General features: G+C 46.6%; 6 protein-coding genes across 9 annotated transcripts; 2 read left to right on the forward strand and 4 right to left on the reverse strand.

Moving 5' to 3' along the window:
• Positions 1-715: 715 nt before the first annotated feature.
• On the reverse strand, positions 716-1,447 carry LOC117644962 (phosphopantothenoylcysteine decarboxylase). The gene is made up of 2 exons (XM_034384798.1): positions 1,119-1,447; positions 716-1,033 (listed from the first exon to the last, which is right to left on the reverse strand). Exons 1-2 carry the CDS (start codon positions 1,425-1,427, stop codon positions 776-778), a joined length of 567 nt encoding a protein of 188 aa, XP_034240689.1. The 5' UTR covers positions 1,428-1,447; the 3' UTR covers positions 716-775.
• A 28-nt stretch (positions 1,448-1,475) lies between these two features.
• LOC117644971 (cytochrome c oxidase assembly protein COX19) lies at positions 1,476-1,910 on the reverse strand. The gene has a single exon (XM_034384836.1). The coding sequence runs from the start codon at positions 1,760-1,762 to the stop codon at positions 1,499-1,501; it is 264 nt and encodes an 87-aa protein (XP_034240727.1). The 5' UTR covers positions 1,763-1,910; the 3' UTR covers positions 1,476-1,498.
• Positions 1,911-2,275: 365 nt separating this feature from the next.
• On the forward strand, positions 2,276-7,873 carry LOC117644946. Its single transcript, XM_034384757.1, has 4 exons — positions 2,276-3,218; positions 6,968-7,100; positions 7,295-7,424; positions 7,503-7,873. The coding sequence occupies exons 1-4, from the start codon at positions 2,506-2,508 to the stop codon at positions 7,586-7,588; spliced, it is 1,062 nt and encodes a 353-aa protein (XP_034240648.1). The 5' UTR covers positions 2,276-2,505; the 3' UTR covers positions 7,589-7,873.
• A 58-nt stretch (positions 7,874-7,931) lies between these two features.
• Positions 7,932-16,076, reverse strand: LOC117644886. 3 transcript variants are annotated; one of them, XR_004587678.1, is made up of 10 exons: positions 15,612-16,045; positions 14,693-15,518; positions 13,923-14,572; positions 12,783-13,801; positions 12,074-12,705; positions 11,710-11,988; positions 10,751-11,626; positions 9,423-10,656; positions 9,150-9,201; positions 7,932-8,364 (listed from the first exon to the last, which is right to left on the reverse strand). XR_004587678.1 is itself a non-coding variant. In XM_034384569.1 (9 exons), the coding sequence occupies exons 2-9, from the start codon at positions 15,907-15,909 to the stop codon at positions 10,533-10,535; spliced, it is 4,704 nt and encodes a 1,567-aa protein (XP_034240460.1). In that variant the 5' UTR covers positions 15,910-15,928; positions 16,009-16,076; the 3' UTR covers positions 7,932-10,532. The 3 variants fall into 3 exon arrangements, 2 of the variants coding, with proteins under 2 accessions (XP_034240460.1, XP_034240471.1); XM_034384569.1 differs by having other exon boundaries at positions 7,932-10,656; positions 15,612-15,928; positions 16,009-16,076; XM_034384580.1 differs by having other exon boundaries at positions 7,932-10,656; positions 15,612-15,928; positions 16,003-16,065.
• A 242-nt stretch (positions 16,077-16,318) lies between these two features.
• Positions 16,319-19,676, forward strand: LOC117644925 (ATP synthase subunit beta, mitochondrial). Its single transcript, XM_034384668.1, has 9 exons — positions 16,319-16,491; positions 17,354-17,533; positions 17,606-17,740; positions 17,811-17,972; positions 18,061-18,245; positions 18,320-18,601; positions 18,673-18,885; positions 18,959-19,138; positions 19,230-19,676. The coding sequence occupies exons 1-9, from the start codon at positions 16,371-16,373 to the stop codon at positions 19,347-19,349; spliced, it is 1,578 nt and encodes a 525-aa protein (XP_034240559.1). The 5' UTR covers positions 16,319-16,370; the 3' UTR covers positions 19,350-19,676.
• Positions 19,677-19,899: 223 nt separating this feature from the next.
• On the reverse strand, positions 19,900-21,110 carry LOC117644964 (signal peptidase complex subunit 1). 2 transcript variants are annotated; one of them, XM_034384824.1, is made up of 4 exons: positions 20,920-21,110; positions 20,500-20,559; positions 20,322-20,408; positions 19,900-20,215 (listed from the first exon to the last, which is right to left on the reverse strand). In XM_034384824.1, the coding sequence occupies exons 1-4, from the start codon at positions 20,950-20,952 to the stop codon at positions 20,096-20,098; spliced, it is 300 nt and encodes a 99-aa protein (XP_034240715.1). In that variant the 5' UTR covers positions 20,953-21,110; the 3' UTR covers positions 19,900-20,095. The 2 variants fall into 2 exon arrangements, with proteins under 2 accessions (XP_034240715.1, XP_034240705.1); XM_034384814.1 differs by lacking the exon at positions 20,920-21,110 and adding an exon at positions 20,715-20,837.
• Positions 21,111-21,187: the final 77 nt, after the last annotated feature.

The raw sequence follows: 21,187 nt of genomic DNA on the forward strand, positions 1-21,187 counted from the left end.
CCACGGCCCGCACGTCGTGCCTCACGGCGTGCCTCACGGCGTGCCTCACGGCGTGCCTCACGGCGTGCCGCACCAGCCCCGCGGCCCCTCGGCGAGCCCCTCCTTCCCGCAGCACTCGTGCGTCCTGTGCGACGCGTCCACGACCAGCTCGTACCACCGCAACGGGTCCTTGGTCTTAGTGTAGGGCAGCAGGCTGATTCCGAAGCAGAGTCGAATCGCTCTGTCTCGGGGCGTCTCGATAGAGTGCAAGCTACGACGGGGCTCTCTGGCGCGACCGCGACGAACGGATGCCCGCCTTCTGGAAAGCGATAGGGAAGTCCGAGTCCCCGCGCGTCCCGCATCTGTCGCTCGCTCGCTTTTCTCTGAGGGGATTTGCTCAATTTGTCTTGTGCTGTTGACCTGCTTGGACGCAGCGGGACTTTTCTAGTTAATGGCTGTGATGTTATGTTTGTTATCCAGAGCAAGTCAATTATGAGACAGTCTGTGATTTATAGATCTAGTGAATTAACTAATTAGAAGTACACGATGTAAAGCCATGTTCTTTTGTACTGTTGAAAGGGATCAAATGTCATGAAATTTGTGTAACTCTTAGACTATAAGATATGTAAGACAAAAAATGTAATCTGAAGGTAATGTTTTGGCTTTTACCAAGAATAAAATACTTTAAAAGAATATTTGAATCAAAAACTAGGATTTTTTAAAAAAGAGAATAAGGTTGAAGCTAGTGGTTACAAAGCTTTAATTACCAACCCATACAACATTTACAATATAAGAGTTAAACAGTACTAATGGTCCCCAATAATGCATTAACAATAGTATCTAGTTCTGCCATAGCACCGAGACCTGTATCACCGCACACTAAAGTTTTGGCAATACAGGGAACTTCGGTGTAGCCCCAACTCTTCAAAATACATATTTGTGATGCTGTCACTGGATGCTCCCACATCCGAGTGTTCATAGCCGGGCAGAAAAGAAGAGGTTTCCTCACATCCCATGCACGGATGACACATGTCAGTAGGTTGTCGCATATACCCTAAAAGAAAAAAAAAACAAATGTAATGTGTTAAAATGCACTAAGATACAAAAAAAAAAGAAACAACAAATTTAAAATACTTTACCTGTGCTATTTTAGCAAGAGTGTTGGCGTCTAATGGTGCAATGAGTATGGCATCTGCCCATTTACCCAAGTCAATGTGCAGGACTGGGTCGCCTCTCTTCTTCCACATGGACCATTCATCAGAGTCTTGGAAAACTTCAACACCATCAGGTATATCACCGGCACTGAAGAAATGCTGAGCATGTTCAGTGACAACAACACGCACTACCGTCCCATGCTTTAAAATTTCGTCAAGCAATGGTTTCAGTTTGATAGTTGCTACGCTGCCTGTGCAGCACAGCAGCACATTTTTCTTATTCTTCTCCATCATTCAAGACAAGCAGCTGCGATAAGAGATCACGTGGGCACCGGTGGTGCTAGTAAACAGAACAGGAAGTAACCTCACTTCTGTATCACTTTTGACTTAGTTTCAACATCATCTAAGCCGAGGGTTCTCCAATCTTCTTTGGTCATCAAATTGTTGTTCATTCGGCAATCTAAATATAACTTTATTTCCTCTCGGCACTTAGTATTGTCCTGTTTGTTGGTGGCCAAACATTTCATGTAAGTACTCATCAAATTCTTGCAAACACCATCATGATCCAAAGGGAAACTTCCCTTATCCGGCGGAGTTGGCACAAAGCGTGGTTTAGCAAACTGAGCCATTTGTCGAAAACCACACTGTTCTACGTATTATTCACTGTGATCTCATGCTCTTCTAAGCGTGACAATTAAAATAAATGAGAGGTTTAGACTTGCAGCAGATTCGACTCTCCGTCCGCTGCCACTGCAGACGACAAACTTTAAGTTATGAAAAATATGTAAGTCACATAAATATGAGAAACCTAGTGCGCGTAAAAAGTTTTGAATGAAGTACCATGACCGAGAATATGATTCAGACAGTTTTTCAGCTATGGGCTTACACAATAAGGGGTCATTTCATGAAAAGTTGTTATAGATACGGGGTCACTCGACCTGAGAAGGCGCCGCTCAAATCCGTTTTTATTTTTGGAACGCTGCGCAGACTGGTCTGTGCCGCCAACCAATCAGAGGCCGCCGGAGAGGGGAGGAGGAGGAGGGAAGTCGGAAAGAGGAAGGAGAAGGAGAGCGGAGGGCGGAAGAGAGGGAAAAGGAGAGGCTGCGGAGAGGGGGAAGCGAGGGGAGGGGAGGTGCATCCATTCATTCCCAGGCCCAGGCCGGGTGCAGTCTGAAGGGAAGGAAGGGCGAGGCACGAGTGTGAGTCAGTGCGGCGCTGCACCGTGAGGAGTGCGTGACTGCGTGGCGCGTGTCGGCGCGTGCGTGCGTGGCGTGTCGTGCTGTCTTGATGGTGGCCGGGCCTCGCGACTGGCCCCATGGACTGGCGGGGCACCGCGGGAGGACTCTGGACGATGCTGTCATGACACGTGACCATGTCTGCTGGCGACGCTGAGGCTGACGCTGAGGAAAAGCTGCGGGCGGTGCGCCGCCTGCTGCACGACGTCAACGAGAGCGCGCTGCGGGACGGGGCGGACGTCGAGGACCTGTACCAAGTGTTCCTCCAGTCGCTGGCCCCGGCCCCCGCGGTGACACAGGCGGCGTTGCGCAAGAGGGCCAAAGGCGGACGGCGAGGTTATGGCGGGGAGCTGTCAGTGGGCTGGCGCCACTGGAACTGGGCCCACTGGACTCTGCCTGTTGTCATCGTGGTGCTGGCCCTTGCCCTGGCAGGGCTGGGGCTCTACAGTGAAGACGTAGTGAACAGTGCCCTGGGTGTGAGGTGTGTGGTGCCGAACAACTTCCTGGTGTGGGAGGCGACAAGGCCCATTGCTGACTGTAACATTTGCAGAGGCATCAGCAACGTAATACTGTTGTCCAATATTACTCGCAAGCAGTTTGCCCAGTACGCCTATTCGTACCGTCCAATATTGGTGAAGGGAGCTGCAGCGCAATGGCCTGCCATGAGGACGTTCAGTTACGACTACTTCAAACAGCTCTACAAGTCCACTGAAGGGGCATATGAATCTGTCGAAGATGAATGCCAGCTCCTCACTTTCAAGACTGAATTCCTCTCGCTCAAAGAAGTGTTTTCTATGTCAAGATCAAGGGTATTGAACCTGGATGGGGAGCACCCCTGGTACATTGGCTGGTAAGAAGTACAATATTATTATTATTTGCACATTTATACAATATATTTTTCGCCTTTCCTTTTTTTTGGGGGTGGGGGGGCTTCTAGTTGAACAGATTTTATTTGAACTTTTGTGGTGTATTATGTAGTTCAGCAGATGTAGATTGTAATTTGTCATGCAGTGGGTTGTTGATCAGGGGGCAAGCGGCGGAGGGAAGTACCGGCTGCGCATTAGAACCCCCTTTCCCCTCGACGGGGACGTGGGGCCGGGGACCGTGACAGCCGTGACGGTCTCGGTGCTCTCCTCGACACCGACGCAGGAGGGTCGCCCTGGCTGCTTACCCGACACCCACAAATACTACACATCTCACCTTAGTCGAGCCCACCCCGCGCCGCGCCAGCCGCGCCGGATCGTGTTAGAGGGAGAGAGCCACGGGCGCTGTCTCTCGTCCTCACCGGCTCAGCCTACATTTTGACTGGCCCTAATTGCGTGCCATGGAGATGCCTGGAGAGCATCGGAGCCCTTTTCCCCTGCCCCACCCACATGTCGGTCCTTCGGGAGGGCCTCCAGGGCGTGCAGGGCGTGCCCGCGGTGCGTCCTCAGTCCTGGCGGTCCTGGCCGTCCTTTGGCGGTGGCCGCGCCGGCCGCTGGGTGGGCTGTAGTACGGCCATCACGGCCTGTTCTGTCGAGTGGCGAGGCGACAAGGACAAGGGCGGCCACACCTATCTCTCTCGCACTCATGGCGTTCCGTGTAGGCGCGAGAGAGACAGAGCAACGGAACGCTGTCCCGAATGAGCCTCTTGGAGCTTTCCCGCCGCGACGTCGTGCTTTTTCCTGGTGGGGCACGCGGAGCTGCACCGCGCGGCACCCCGTGGAGGCCGTGGAGGCCGTCGCCTTGGTCCTCGGCCGTCGCGGTCCTCGGCGGCCCGGCCCGCGCCCCGCGCCCCGCGCCGCGCCCCGGTTCCACGGATTCCACGGCCGGTTCCGGTCTGAGGAGACGGAAAGGGTTAATGACCCGCTGGGAACACAATGACGGGGGGGAGGGTGGAGGGGGTGTGTCGGTGTGTCCCCGCGTCCCCGCCCTGTCTCGTCGTCCCGTGGAGAACCGCGCCGGGCGACGCCGCGCCGCCGGGCCCAGCGCAGCCGTCTGAGCGCAGCCGTCTGTGCTGTCATGCGACCACCTCGACCCGTTACTTCCCACAGATTGAAGGCGTTTGTTGTCCGCCGCCCCGCCACGCCCCGCCCCGCCACGCCACGCCCCCTTGCCCGCGGACACCCAGGAACACCTTGACCTTGCCCAGGCAAAGGCGCGGACGTGTGTCCAGGACCTGCCCAGGATGCATTCTCGGCAGACGTGGAATCGGCGGCAGTCGGACTCATTTCGATTTTCGAAGGACAGGGACGGTTGGGATCAAAGGCCCCCTGATGCTCTCTCCCGTACCCACCTGGCGTCCCGCTGCGGCGTGGTGGGGCGGGGCGGGGCGGGGCGCACAGGACACAGAGGACATCCATTGATCGTTGTCGGGGACGTCGTGCTAGTCCCCGCAGACGAGACTTGCACGCCAGGGGAGGGGCCGTGGCCCGACCCGACCCGTCCCGGCGGCCCAAATGTCTTGGCCTCAATGTCGGGTCCTCTCCTCCATGTAGAGGGAATCTCTGCCGCGCCGGGTTGGCGGGGGCGCCACGTGTGCCGCAACGCCAAGGCCGTGCCGCCGTGCCGGTGCCACCCTTTCTAGGCTTTCTAGGGCGAGCCAAAGAGTCTCGCGTGACGGCGACACGGCGTCAGCAGTTTAGTTCCGTCCAGCGCTTCGTCGCTGTCTGTCGCGCGCTAACGGGGCGTTCTGCAGAGGTGGGAGAGGGACAGATTGACGTACCCTCCACTGGGGTGTGAGAGGGACACATTGACACAGGCGCAGCCCAGCGCAGCCTGTCGAGTCGAGTGTGGCCTTTGCAACGCACCGTCCGCCCCCTTTCCCTTGCGGGAGAAGTCCACCATCCGTTGCGGGCTTTACGGGCAGGGGCAGGTCGTGCGAATGTTCGCGCGCGATGCCGGGGCAAGGTGTTTGTTTTGCGAGCTACGCGTCTAATTTTAGTGTGTAAGCGAAAGTGTTTGGCGGGTGAGGCGCGAGGCCGTGGCTGCAGCCGATGATGCGCGTCGCGGGGCGGGGCGGGGTGGTCGGGGGTTCAGGCGGCCGCTGCTTCCTCCCCGTCTCCTGACAGATTTGTGTGCCGCTAACGGTTCGCGCGCGTCCAGATTTGGACCGAAATATCTAATTAAGTTCTCGCTCACCCCTCTCCTTCCGGTCGGCGTGAGCGGTGCGCGGCCCGCCCGCCCCGTTTTTTCCCGTCCTCCCTTGTCTTGCCTTGTTATCCAACGGCGAGATCCGGCTTCCCTCTCGTCCTCTCCACCCGTTGGGGGAAAAGGGGTGATGATTGCGCTGGGGTGGGTTTCGCGCGGTGTGTGATAGTTTTTGCCGTGTACCGGTGTGAGGCGGTGAGGCCACCCGGATGGCAATGGCACCCACCGCGGCGGGGGCGGCGGCCAGCCAGGGTCCCGACGTCATTGCGTCACTTACACCCGCACGTGCTATCCGGCTTGCCACGCCACGCCACACCGGGGCCGGGACTCCAATGTCGCCTCGTGCGCCTCGTGCCTGGGCCTCCCGGGCCATGCCATCCCTTGCGGGCGCTGGCGGGGGAAGGGGGCAGCCGTACGTATCTTGAGCAGGAAGCGATGACTTGGTCGTCTCGAGGGGAAAGAGTGTGCTTCCTTCCCCCTTCTATCCGCCCGCCCTCCATGGGCACGCTTTCTTGCCAGCAAATAAAAAACGCACTTCGCCACTAAAGTGGGTTTGTTGACCCTAAATGTACTACGCCCCTCGAAATCCTCCGCCGTGCCCTCCCCGGGAATGCATTCGTCCCCCATCGAGCGGAGCGCGCCCAGCCCCACCATGTGTGTGTGCCTGTTTGCCTTGGGCCTGCTTTCGCGTGCCGGTTCTCCAATTTATATATACTTACGCTGGTTTCCTCAAACAAACGCAAAGTCTCTTTGTTTGCCGGTCAATCGGTGCCCCGCCCGCCCCGCCCCGCCCCCGGCAGCAGCCCTAGGAGCGTGCCAGTGTGCCCGCCTCGTTCACCTGGCGGGTAGGACGGTGGCTATGCCTGGGCTGGGCCGGGGTGCGGCAACAAAACGTCCTTTTCTTGTGGCTTGTGGCGAACAAAGGCAGCGGGATAAGTTGGGGCCGGTCTCTTCTTCAATCTGGCTCTCGAGGGGCGTGCCGTGTGGTGTAGGTGTTGGGGTGGCTGAACGGACGAAACGCGATGATGGGCTCCTCCGTATAGGCAGCTCGATTCCGAGTAGCTCTATCGCCCTCGCTCTCTCACTCTCCACGACGGCCCCGAGTGCGAGAGAGACAGCGCTGAGACGAGAATGGAGCTGCAGCAGGCTGCGGGCTGCATCTGTCCCTGTCTGGGACGGGCCGGAAGGTTCCGGCAGGTAGGCGGGGCCTCTAGGCTAGGCGGGGTGAGGTGCCAGTTGGCTTGCCTCGCCTTGCTGGCTTGCCCCGAAATTGACGACTTGAAACACTGGGTGAAGGCGACCTGGCCGTTTCGGAGCTGTTTCTATCAAACATTAGTCGTGTTATCAAACTTGTGGGGCGGCCGGGCGAGGCGCCTGGCAAGCGCCACCCTGGTCACGACGGCTCACCCAACCACCACCAGGACGTCCAGGCTCGGTGGCTCATGGTACGATATGGGTTGTTGGTTGCAGGAGCAACTGCCACCCCAGCATCCTGGCGGCAATGCGCAGCCAGTACTCCAGGCCGCAGTTCCTGCCGGCGGACGCTGAGCACGCCCACCACGACTTCATCTTCATGGGGTACTCTCAGGGCGCCGCTATGCATGTGAGTTGCTGCCAGGGCCCTTCCAGAAACGACGTGACTTGAGATTTCACGGTCATTGTTGCCAACCCAAAGTTCTGATTAAAATCGAGTCACGGCAGGACAAATAAATCGTGGACGAGCCCCTCCTCATTTTCTATCATGGAATGTGTGGTCTTCCCCCTCCCCCTAAAAAAGCTCATTTGCGTCTGTTTCAGCTCGACTACATCAGCCGTCTGATGTGGCAGGCCCAGCTCAAGGGGCACAAGACATGGATGCTGACACCCCCGCCGGAGTGCGAACACGTTTGCTCTTCTTTTTCCTTCCGCGCGGATCCAGGTGACATTGGTATGTTTGTTTCCCCCTTTTTTCTTTTTGGTGTGAGGTATGGTGTGCCCTTTCCTCTCATAGTTTTCCCTCTTGCAGTTCTGTTGGACACGCGGCAATGGTACCACAAAACCCAAATCGACGGAAAGGAATTTAGTCTCACGGTCAGTTCGGAATATGGCTGATTCGATTTCACATAATTCCACTTTGTCAATCAAATTGTTTCTTGTCAGATAAGTTACCTCACTGTGAACCAGTATTCCCCAAAGGCTTTTGTTAGTTTTAAGTAGATATGTTCAAGGAAACTTGTGATTTTAAGTTTGTTTTTGTACTTATTTGTGATATGGTTCTTAATTTATTTACTTTGATGTGCCAATGATTACTTTTACTGTCACAATTTTGCTGTAAGTTATGGTGCCATAAAGTATCTGTGCGCTTTTGTAAGATAATAAATGTTAGATTGGAATGAAGTTTATGAATTTCCATCCTGTGAAACGTTTCAAAATAGGAAAATAAGTAGAAATAACGAGTTATTTCATTGACTTTTATTGTAAAATAATCTGGAAGTATACAGGATACTCTCTTTCACACTGATCAAACTTGGAAGTTATGCCACAAAGGTTCAGGAAGGGGCTACGTACCCTTGAAGATGCGATTGAAGAGTAATATTTAACTTCTTCGTGCTATTTTTTAGGGGCAGATAAATGGTTGCACTGCACTGAAAATCAAACAATTGTTGTTTTTTTTTCATCCATGTTGGGAGAACTCCGCAGAGATTCCCCTGAAATCTTCTTTCTTGTCATGACTTAATTGTGTCTTGAGGACTTCCATCAATCACTGCACTGAGGACGGGCTTGTACTTCATTTCAGTTTCTTCTTGGGTTTCAGTCCTTTTTTGGAGCTTGTCAGTCTTCCATCTTCTGGTTGGTGTTCTGCCAGGTGTAGCGCCGCAATTGTCACACTAATAATGTGAAAAGATTCAATTTTCTTCAGCAACATACAGACACAGGATGCAAAGTGCAAGACTTGCAGATATTTTTTTTAAAAATGACCAATCAGGGGGGGGGGGGAATAATGGCTGTTAAACAATGTGCTTATAACTCGGTTAGTTTGGATAACCCAAATTACGGCAGAACATTGTGCAAACCTGAATGAATCGGCATATTAGACAAGAGGATGGTGAATACATTTTGATTGATACAAGATAAAAGTATACGTAGTACAAACGTTTTTGTTTTAAGCCATCCTCCTGTCTACTTCATTCATCAGATTTTTTATGGGGGGGGAAAAAAAGAAAAAAACTACAATCTATGGAGATCTGCAAATTACATAAAACTAAAGCCTACTATATCAGTCTGACAAAACAGCATATCAGCATTTTATGCTCTTTTCACCTTGTCCAAGGTAAGGGGGGAAACAACCCATCAATGAACTTAAATTGAGCAAAGCCATTACAAACACCAACACCAAGCTGTGACAAGGAGGTGGATGATGCAAATAATAAGAAATTCAGAATGTTAATAGGAGAAACTTAACACAAAAGCACAAATGCTGATTCAGGAATACAACATGACTAAGGCAATAAATATAATACCAAATCAAATTTGTTTCTTTTTTTGTTTGGAATTTATGTTATTGGCAGTAACAGGTTAAGCAATTTGATGAGGCAGACAAAGTTGAGCTTGCATGATGGGAGCAAACAGAAAGAGAAGAAAGAAAACTAAAAGAATAAGAAATGCAGCTTACCCAGGTGTGTTTGTGAGTGCTGACAGGTTTCCTGGTGGATTAAATGACATGGCTGAAACATAGAGGACATTGGTGAAATTTGAATTAAAAGAGCTAAATTAAACAATTCCCTGGAAAAGTGAAAAGACCAACTACTATCATTTATCCAAAAAATCAAAAAGGTAAATAAAATTAATTCATAAAATTTTCTAAGAAATAAAATTCTAGTATCATGATTATGGAGTATTGGGGCGGGAGTGGGGCATGGGACAGCTTGTTACAGCTAGTACTCACCACTAAAAAAGGCGCAATGAAGTGAAAAGTAACTGCCATCCAATCTGGCAGCTATGACAAGCCTCAGCTAAAAAAATACTCATTAATATGACAGTTGAGAATGCGAAACGTATTGCTACAATATAAACAGTGAGTCATGAAGTGATTGTTTGACAGCCTTTCACTTAAACTTACATAAAAAATAACATTATCACATGCGTTTTATTGATATATGATAGCTACTTAATTGAAGCAGAATTTGCATTGGATATGAAGACAGATAATCAAAATTGATTTAGAAAATAAATTCTTATTCAGAAAAACACAACAAGTGGAGATTGGGGAGCATGGAGAGGGATTGCTTTATCTAACAAGATTTGAGGTAATGTGTGCATCTATTTTGAAGTGTACCAATCTTTCTTCTAAGCGAAAATGTTCATTGAATAAAATGCACCACAAGGGTTGATCTGCAGATGTCAGTGCCTGTGTCTAAATCAGGGACTGGACTAGAGGAAGAACGAAAATCAAGCAAATACATATCTACTCTAAGTATGAGGGCTCTCATGCCTTAAGTACACCAAACGGTACCAAACGGTAACAGCAAAAATATTTCATCCACTATATTAAAAATATGATGACAAGATCTACAGGGCAAAAATCCCATTCACACAAACCCAATTTTTCTCCTAACTAAAATTGGCAAAAACAAAAGCAATTATATACAGAGTCAAAACATGTCAAAAACTTAATGAAAATATCAACTGAAAAAATACTTAAAATAGAAAACCATCAGGTACCCTTCTAAATAATCACAGCCACAATTACAAATGGCTATGCTGTAATACCAGATTTGGCACTTATTAATGAACGGGAGCAGAATGGTGACGCTATATAAGGATATTATTTTGTTGACTAATGCAAATGATAAAATAATCTAACAGTGGTGAAAGGATACTCTTCTAAAGAAAAAGACAAATTTTATCCGGAACAGAGACTAGATGATCCAACAATCAAAATGATGGAATCTGATATTACTATTCATATTCCAGAACCCTTGCCTTTCCAAGGTAAGTTACCTTCCAGTAAGATTCACCATCACAACTGTACTTCTCACCACAGCCAGGTGTATATTTATTGATGTTGGTGTATGTACTGACAATCTGTGTCCTGACACTTCCCATTGAGATCATAAGGACAAAGAATAGCATAGGGATCCAGGACATCTTCTTTGAATTTCTCCTTTGAACTGACGCTGCTGTAAATTTTTAAAAAAATTATGCCATATAACAAGACTACTATTCACTGTATAACCACAATAGTTTCAACTATACGCTAATTGTCAATGTTACCTGAAAACATTTAATCCATTCAGAGGGGAAACATAATCCTTCAGGAAATTTCTTGATGAAGCAAGGGTTTTATCATTCCCAGTTGCATGTTTTTTATGACTGGCTTCTTTGCCAACTGAAGGTGGATCTCTAGTATTTGTGGCATTAATATCGATTGGGATGTCATCATAGTATGATTCAAAGCCAACAATGTTTCTACTGGAAGCAGCATTTTGGCAAACATTTTCACTACTTCCCTCAGAGGGTGTGTTCACTGGGTCTGTTTCTGGTGCACTTAAACTTGAACCGGGGCTGACAAGCATATCAACAACATCTGTATTCCCACTACAATTTTTGCTTTTCTTTTCTGCTTCCTCACCATCAGTTGATATGTCCATGTCAGATGAATATTGCCTGATATCGAGACTTGGTGCTTGCTTATTTGAACTTTTGAACTTCCTTGATTTTCTTGTATTTAAGCGTTTGTTTGCCAAATTAAGTGTTGCTTTGGCACTTCTAATTTTGTTTGAAGCTAGTCGCATGCTTATAGCTTTGGAAATCAAGGCAGGGTCTACTTGCAATGAAGTCTTTCCATGCACAGAAGATAATGCATCTGATGTTGAACCTGTTGCGGGACTTTTCACTTGGATTGCCCCAGGAGCTACCCTTAGTTTCTCCTGCGCTGAAGCCTTGAGTGAGGGAGCTGGAGCTTGATTAGCTGATTTCAAATTCTCAGCACTTGAGTCTGAAAAAAGCTTTATAAGGCAATCTTCTGCTCTTTTCTCCAAAACATTCCTTCTCGACCGTTCAGCAGTTTTCCTTCGTGCAAGATCTTGAGTCTTTTCATGGACTTGTTTCAGCTGTAGATGCATTGCATCAGCTTTAGCTCCAGGACTCCTAAAAAGTATTACAGGAGAAAATTATAAAATTAAATTGGAGGAAAAAAGGAAAAAGAAGTAAGCAACAGACAAAAAAAGTACCTGTAACTTTTCCCAATCTGTTTTGAACCTAATTCAGTGCATGATTTAGATAAAGCAACACAACGACGATGTCTTGAGGATAGTTCTTTCTGACGCTCAGCCACCTTTTGCACTAAACTAGTTACTGTCACGTTTTGCGCTTTCCATCGACCAGCAGCTAGACAAAGTTTATCTATAAGACTTGAAACCTCTCCCGCTGTTTGTGATTGCGCCTCTAATGATTGGTCGACCTGAGAAAGTAGTTTAGAAAGAGCTGACAGTTCACTTAGAACATGCGACCTATTAGAAAACACACACACACATTCATTAAGCATGGAAAGAAGGAATACCACAAGAATATTTTCAACAAGAAAATAACACTAACCTTTCTAAAACAAGACTTTCCTCAAGACTTGAGAGGCTTGATGGATTCGGTGCAACTGCTGTGCTTGTTTTGATTGTTTTTTGTGGTTCTAGCACCGTTTTTGTTAAGTTTGGGAGACTAGTGGCACTGAGGTTTGAAACATTTGCTAAAGCAGTTTTACCTTTCAGAAGTTGCGTGTCTCTTGGTAGCTTACTAAAATCTGTTTGCGATGAACTTTGAGAAACTGCTACTTTTCCAGTATCAGACGATGTTTGACGAGCATTTACGTTCATGACTTTAGGAGAGGTTCGAGGTGCTGCAGCTTTCACATTTTTAAGAGTAGAAGTTGAAACAGGCTGTTTTAAAATAATGGAAGATGCAGAGGTGTTAACAGCTTTTGAGTCCCTTTTGAGTACTGAAGCTTCTGAGGTCTGTGACCTGCTATGGGAGGACAAAACTACTTTGCTTGGACCCTTATTGATTAGATTTGTATTCTTTTGATGGGTTGAAGTGTTCATCTGTGTACCAATAGAAACACTTGGTGGAACCCGTTTCTGTTCAATTGATATTTGTCGCTGCTTTTCAAGTGTGGCAATTTGTTGCTTCAAACGACGATATTCTTCTTGTTGTGAAGCTGGAAGGTGTTTCACTGCCTAAAATTGAATCAAGTACATAAACACACAAAAATCACTTGCTAACAGACAGAACTCAATAAAATAGGTAAACTTACCACAGGAGTGCCATTTGATGGAGTTGATTTCAAGCCCAACGAAGACTTAGACTTGGATATGGCTTCTTGCGAACTGCGAACACCTTTTAAGAATCGCTCTACACTGCTTTCCAAGTCTGCCAAATTTTCAGCAAAAGGTTTCCTTCCATTTTCATCTTGAATGGGTAGTTTGCTTTTAATAGTTGCCGATGAGGTTGCTTTTCCTCTGATGACAGGCTTTGATTTGTTTCCAGGACTTATCATTTTTGGTGGGTTAACTTCTAGCTCCTTCAAATGTAATAGCCATTTTTCTTTATTTTCAATACACTTTTGCCCAAGAGCTTCTGCTTCTGAATAGTCTTCACAGCTATCTGAATCCTCACCCAGGTTCACAATTACTCTTTTAACAGTAGCCGCAGTTGTCACAGCTACGACAGGAGTTGTGGATCTTCGCAAGGTTGGCGACTCTGAAGTGGCAACAGCCATGGGTTTTGGAGTACTTGTCTTCGTGAAAATATTTTTGGGTAATTTTACTTTTGCTTGTACTTTCTCAATAGGAGCACTCTTTGGCAAGGCTTGACTTCTTTTATTCACTGTTTCTGGTTCTAGTTTCTTCTGTTTAGGTAAATTCTCTTTTTTTCTCGCCATATTGAGAAGCAGTCGTTGTCTGAGCATTTTTTCTTCTTCCTCTAAAGATACTTGATTAGGTTTAGCTATTTCTTCTTCGTCTTTCCTAGTTGTTTCAGAAACATTTGGACTGCACGATGGATTTGAATCTGCTGGACATACTGTCAAAGGTACAGGATCATCTCCAGCTCCAGCTTTGTTTTCTACTCTATCTTCCTCACTGTATGAAGACTGTGTAGCTGCAGGAACCAATTCATCACATTCAGGCTCAATATCTATCACGACTGGGACCTCTATGAGATTTGAACTAATTTCATTGGAAGCATCACCCAAAGTGCAACAGTCAACATTAACAATACTTGTAAGTTTTTCTTGCTCAGTGCTGAAAGTGCCCACAGACTGTTCAGGAGGTTCTAAAGCAGGAAAAGATATTAAATTTAAGTTAAAAAACACACACACACCAAAACAAAACAAAACAAAAAAACCCAAAAAAAAACTTTACACACAGCATGTGCATTGGATGAATGATCATACCTGATAGAAGTTGCTGAAAGTATGGAGGTAATGGAGGGAGGGCTAGAAGATCTTGAGATTGTTCATACCCTGTGTTCATGAAACTTCCAGTATGATACAAATTGTTTTGGAAACCAGTATCTAATGGTTGGTCAGCATAAAGCAAGTCTAAATCAGGTGGAGGTGGAGGAGGAAGCAGGTCCTGAAGGGATGACTCCAGAATAGGAGATCCTGTAGGATCAGAAGGGGAGTAGCACTCAGGGTAAGGAATGGGGGAGGAAATGTGATCAGGTATGGGGTCAGATGGGGAGTAACAGTCAGGATAATGATTAGGGGAGGAGAAGTGGTTAGGTATGGGGTCAGATGGGGAGTAGCAGTCAGGAACAGGATCAGATGGTGAGTAGTGGATGATTGGATCAACAAAGGCATCCTCGTCATCAGTCTCAGCAAGTTCCATGTCCACCGGAGTCATTACTTCGTCGGGAGAAGGAACTGAAAATGGTATGGGAATTTCATCTAAAGGTGACAGTGGATCTTCCTTACTGATCCTGCTGTTGATCTTGATACTAATTTTTTTGCGAGTCTTTAACTTTTTTATAAAGGCTGTTTTTAGGGCAGCCAATCTTAATTGCAGCACATCAGCATCCTCTGGCGGAGAAGGTTCATGCTTCCTGTTAAAAAATGAAAAATATTATCTTTAGCTTGGTTTGAAAATCTAGATAGTATAACATTAAGTTGTTGATAGCAATCAGAAAAAAAAGGGGGGGGACAGGTTCAGGAATGTAGCTTACTTTGACTGCAGGGCCAGGAGGCGAAGATGGCTTATATCATCATCTTCATCATTCTCAGAATTAACCACAATATCAGTTTTTTCAGTATTTGAAGGTACATAAAGTGAGGTGTCAGAGGTGGGTGCTCTCTTAGGTAAAGAAGTATTAGAACTAGTATGGTTCTTTTCCTTAGACATATTTTGTTGGTTGCTATCTACTTCTTCATTATCTGTCAGGACTACAATTTCAGGAGCAGGCTTATCAAGGAGATACGCAGGAGGTTCCTCGGTTTGGGTACTTCCATTTTGTACTTGCTTGCTCGATTCCTCAGTCTTTGATGAATTGTCCAAGGCTATGTTTTCATCCTGAGCAAAACTAATATTGCTTTGATTTTGGTCCTTTGAATGGGTTTCTTCATGTACAGATGGCATGGCACCCATATTCAACAGTCTTTGTCTCAAGCTACTTGACTCTGAATGACTCTCAGAATTTTCCATAGCTATTAGCCTTGTTTCTTTTGCAACAGAATGCAAAACTTTCATCAAAGGACATTTTTCAGAATGATGAGATCTGCGCTTTGATGGAATGTATGTGGACTCTGGACTGGAGCTTGATTTTCTTTTGAATCTTGCAGTCTTGGAGGACGTCTTCCGTGAAGACCTATGGTAAGGTGCTCTACCGGTTGTTCTTTCATCACTATCAATACTACTACAACTAGAATCTCTGCGTAAAGGTGAGACATCCTTGAAATCTACTAGAGCATTTTCACTGGATTCTTTCCGACGGCGATGCACTCTTGCAGGAGATGTATGGCGAACATGACGGTTTTCCTTCCCTTCTGTTAAACCTGTAGTGTTCAGAACAAACAAACAAAGAGGTGGTAATAGAGATGCAAGAGCGTATTGAACATCACATGTAGCGAGAAGAAAGAGAGACAAACCTGTCCTAGAAATTTTTGTTTTAACTCGTGTAGAAGAACCAATGGTGTGGGTACTCTTGTTGGTACCAGAAGTTCTTCTACGAGCAGTCCGAGCCCTGCGAAGCTCAAAGTGGCGAATGTCCCGTTCATAACTGTCTTTCCTTGTAGGCAGGGGGTAAACATCAAGGCTTGTGCTTGTTGTGCTACTCCGATGAGGACTGCTGCCGTCCAGAAAAATTATGTCATCATCGTCGTCTTCTATTTCACCTTCTTCTGGACCATCATCATCTTGGATCACAGGAGGATTGGGGACGGACATTGTCACATATCTTGCAAATCTATGACATACACAAGGTAACTTGCAATGACTTTGAAAACGAAGTACAATTATCACAGATGGTAATTTCCCTACATTTACCTAACCAACCAGACCAGCTGAACACTACTCTTTTGTTTGTTTCTACAGCGTTGAGCACTAGCGCGCGCGCGCGCGCCACTCAAACTTGAAACTTTTAGTCAACTTTCTATCTTGCTGCAGTGCTTCAATTTTGGAGACAATAAAAACTAGAGATTATTTTTCCGAAATTGACTTGAGACAAGTCGAAGACAATTTTAGAAAAGGCGTTTCCAATTTTTTAATTCGGGGAAAGAGACCACATCTGACCATTAAGCCTAAATTACGTGGTGGATTTCTGAAGGTACTCGGAGACAGGCGAACGATCACGTGACTGAAAGTTCCTCTTCACTTTTAGTCACAGTCCCCACCCCTCTACAGCAGCCATGATGTTAAGTGCGGTTTCTCGAGCTACTGCTGGGGTTCTGAGGGTGGCAAAACCCGCCCTAAACCCCCAGCTTGTCCAAAATGAAGCTGCTAAACTTGTGGGTGCCATCTCTGTCAACCGTAAGTATGAAATTTCCGCTGAAACTTGGTTACTGAACTCGGAAACCGTGTGCTCTTCAAGTGCCCCCTGGCACCCGTGGCCCGAAACCTTGCGGTGTACCGGGCGAGGGATAGCTCGATTTTTACCCCGTATCAAACCGTTTTCTGGGTTAGATTCCCTGAGACACCCGCAATTCCGAGCGCTGTCTTGCCTATTTTGGTGGTGTTTGACTGAATTGGAGTGTCCTGACTGAGGATTGGTAGTCTACAGTGGCACAGGCTCGGTGACCGTTTCGCGACGGATGAAGGGCTTCTGCTAGCACTTAGCCTATCCGTGCCTAGAGGTCCAGCCTCTTCGGCAACTTGTCCTTCTTTCATCTAGGCAAGTCTTTTCCTTGCTCGATTCCATTCGCCTGCTGTCAAGCTTTCGACGACGAGTCGTCCTCAACCCACGGTTTCTTTAATTTCGGCGTTTCTCGTGCGGGAGGTCATCCAGGTCCGCGCACGGTGGGATTCTGGGTCTGCCCATTCATTTGTTTATTGGTTAGGCCTATCAAGTCGGTTCCACCTTCCTAATTGCCCTCTTTCGGTCTCCAATTCTTTGAAATCAATTTTCCCGTTTGGGAAGTGTTGTCCTACGACTTCTGATTTTAGGTTAGCCCCACTGCACTACTAGATGTCCTCTTTCCCCTTGCTCCTATTGTAATAATTCAGGTTTCTGAAAACTTTTAAATATTCTTATGGTACTCCAGTACTTTTCATGTTTTGAGTAAATTATTTTTAACATATTCAATTTTTGTGCAATCAAGTTATAGGCACTATGCTGTATCATTCTGTTTCCCTATCCTTCTATTTCTGACCTTTCTCTGACCCTCCGTTCCAGAGCGCACAAACTATGCCACCGCTGCCGCCCCCAAGGCTAAGGGAGCCAAGGGCAAGGTTGTGGCTGTCATTGGTGCCGTTGTGGACGTCCAGTTCGAAGATGAGCTCCCTTCCATCCTGAACGCCCTTGAGGTCCAGAACCGAAGCCCCCGATTGGTTCTGGAGGTCGCTCAGCATCTCGGTAAGTTTAGGCCTGGATGGGATCTAATTTTGAAGTCTTTGAAAACCTTACTGACAAATTTTTCACTTGCAGGTGAGAATGTTGTTCGTACCATTGCCATGGACGGTACCGAGGGTCTGGTGCGTGGCCAGGATGTGCTTGACTCTGGCAACCCCATCATGATCCCTGTGGGTGCTGAGACTTTGGGCAGAATCATCAACGTCATCGGTATGCTGAAATCTTTCATTGCTCCAATCATTTTTATGTCACATCTCTACATTCCTGATTTTCTTATTAGGTGAGCCCATTGATGAGCGTGGACCTGTTGGCTCCAAGAACTTTGCCGCCATCCACGCTGAAGCCCCTGAGTTCGTTGAAATGAGTGTCGAACAGGAAATTCTGGTCACTGGTATTAAGGTCGTCGATCTCCTGGCTCCCTATGCCAAGGGTGGAAAGATCGGTGAGTGGCTTGTGTTGATTACTAAGCTGTTATTAAGCTGTTTCATGATCTTTAGCCATTCACCTTATACCTTCAATTCTTTCCTCAGGTCTGTTCGGTGGTGCTGGTGTCGGCAAAACTGTATTGATTATGGAACTTATTAACAACGTTGCCAAGGCCCATGGTGGTTACTCTGTATTTGCTGGTGTTGGTGAGCGCACTCGCGAGGGCAATGACTTGTACCATGAAATGATTGAGTCTGGTGTCATCTCCCTGAAGGACAAGACCTCTAAGGTAATTTTCGTTTTCCACAATGGAAAGGTACCACTAGTATGACAAGGCCCTTAATTCTCTGTTTTCTGTTTAAGGTCGCCCTTGTATACGGTCAGATGAACGAGCCCCCAGGCGCCCGTGCCCGTGTTGCCCTGACTGGTCTCACCGTAGCCGAGTATTTCCGTGATCAGGAGGGTCAGGATGTACTTCTCTTCATCGACAACATTTTCCGATTCACTCAGGCTGGTTCTGAGGTATCTGCCCTGCTGGGTCGTATCCCCTCCGCTGTCGGTTACCAGCCCACCCTGGCCACTGACATGGGTAGCATGCAGGAGAGAATTACCACCACCAAGAAGGGATCCATCACATCAGTACAGGTATTGCCATCTTGTCACACAGTGTTTCATTCAAAATTTTGTATCAGATCACTAAGCCTGGTTTTCTTTAGGCCATCTACGTGCCTGCTGATGATTTGACTGATCCTGCCCCTGCCACAACCTTCGCTCACTTGGACGCCACCACTGTCTTGTCCCGTGCCATTGCTGAGCTGGGTATCTACCCTGCTGTGGATCCTCTGGATTCTACCTCCCGTATCATGGACCCCAACATCATTGGTGCTGAGCACTACAATGTTGCCCGTGGTGTACAGAAGATCCTGCAGGTACTATCCACTTCCCGAAAACCGGTACTTTACATGTAAGATAAGAATGGTTCTAATGCCTCTTTTGCTGTAGGATTACAAGTCCCTGCAAGATATCATTGCCATCTTGGGTATGGATGAACTGTCAGAAGAAGATAAGTTGACTGTCGCCCGCGCCCGAAAGATCCAGAGGTTCCTCTCCCAGCCCTTCCAGGTTGCTGAGGTCTTCACTGGTCACGCAGGAAAGCTTGTCCCCCTTGTTGAGACCATCAAGGTAAGAATTTTTACAAATTGAAGCATAAGTGCAGCAGTAAAATGTTTCCAAAGAATTTGCTAACAATTTTTTTTTTTTTAAATCTTTGCAGGGATTCCAGCAGATCCTCAATGGTAACTACGATCACCTGCCTGAGGTTGCCTTCTACATGGTTGGACCTATTGAAGAGGTTGTTGAGAAGGCCGAGAGGTTGGCAGCTGAAGCTAAATAAATGCTCCTGTGATGTAATTATTAATGAACATTTCCTGTGCACTAGCGGCTATGTATCGCTGAAATAGTATGGCTGATAAATAGTAGACCTGTACAGGTGGGGATAAACCCTTCCATAAATCTGGCACATTCAGATCAACAGTACAAAATTAAGTTGGGCAGTTTTCAATCAAATCCATCTGATGTAGGGACCTAACTCAGCCCAACATTGCTGTGGAGGTGTGGTGCAGCTCATTATAGTAATGAGTTGCAACCTTGTTGATGATCGAACATACCTCATGTAAATAAGTGACTATTTGTAATGAACGAATAAAATCTCCACAAATCTTACTTTGTTAGTGACTCATGACCCCTAGTCCTTTTGTCCATTACTGCAGTACAGCAGTATGTATTTCAATTCTGCTCTCGGAGGAGGTTCCAAAAGGTGATAACAATCCAAGTGTAATTGATCTTGGTGGTAGTCAGTTGTGAGCTGGCAGTAGATAAGCACAGCTGATTTCACTAAAATGGATAGAACCTGAATTTTGGTTGAACAAGAAAAAAAGTCAGGCTTCACAATAAAATCAATTTATTGAGACTGTTCACACATGTATAACAAAACAGTAGTACTCTAAAACCCAAAAAATGAAGACAGCACAAAACAATGAGAGATCCAGTGGATGAATCGCCCTTAACACAAATCAAACATGGAATGGAACGGCAAGGTGAGAACCAAAGCAAGACAATTCAAAACAGAAAATACTATGACTACTTCTTTTTCTTGGTCTTTGGCGACTGAGTCTCCGACCCTTCTTCTCGGGGTGCAGGTCTGGGTTTCTGCCAGGGTAGAGGTTTTCTTCTGTACATGGGCCATGGTGGAACAGTGAGCTGTCCAAAAACATAAGATTAAGCATTAAAAGTTTCAGGAAAAAAATTGAAAAAAAAAAAAGGAATTTTTTTTGTAATTATTCTTTAAAAAAATGTTGCTACTTACACAGGCAGCTAAGAAAAATCCTGCAAATAGCACGTAAACGGTCTCTGAAAATTGCTGAATTATGTATCCCCAGACGAGGCCAACAACCTATCGAAAAGAAGACAATACAACAATAGTGAAAGATTAAAAAAATATGAATGAGACATAAATTTTAAACGCTTAAGTAAATTGAACTTACCCCAAATAATGTTATAATAAGCCTTGAAATCTTTTCCGATCGGCCCTGGCCATCATAGTCCTGAAAACATAAAATTGAAGTTCTGGCATTAGGATTCAAGGTTCTTATTTTCAGATCCGAGGAAAAGTTGTTCACAAAGTACGTAGCCCCTCTCATTTACTTATTCATAATGAAAACAACAAACAATGAACAGAGGATGACAGATGGATACGAACTAAATTCCATGATCTGTATTCCTTCATAGCATAGTGATTCATAGAAGAATTCAAAAGTGAGGTGCAGCCGATGAGTAGGCCGGTGTGGTTCCAACTACCACACGCAGAGAACTCAAAGTTAACTTTAAAGGAGATCAAAAATGCATATGCGGCTGTAGGTGGTTATGGTATGTGAAAATATTGCATAGGTAGGGCAAAATCTTACCATATGAGTAGGTATATTTGAAAAGAAGTCCATACTGCCGAATTAAATAATGGTTACTTTTCTACGTGAAGTGTAAAGAGTATTCCTTTTTTGTTTGACTGCCACGTATTTAAAATCGGTGTTTATGCCGTCGTCTGTTGTTGAAGTACCAAATGGAGTTTTCAGTTTGGAAGGGGCAAGGGGAAAGAGGGAGGGGGGGGGGGGAGCCGGAGGAGTGTGAATAGAGGATTTCGACTGACAATAAGGGAGACAGAAAACTTCGCGCCAA

This window comes from Thrips palmi, unplaced genomic scaffold (assembly GCF_012932325.1).
Source record: "Thrips palmi isolate BJ-2018 unplaced genomic scaffold, TpBJ-2018v1 HiC_scaffold_1, whole genome shotgun sequence".
Classification (NCBI taxonomy): domain Eukaryota; kingdom Metazoa; phylum Arthropoda; class Insecta; order Thysanoptera; family Thripidae; genus Thrips; species Thrips palmi.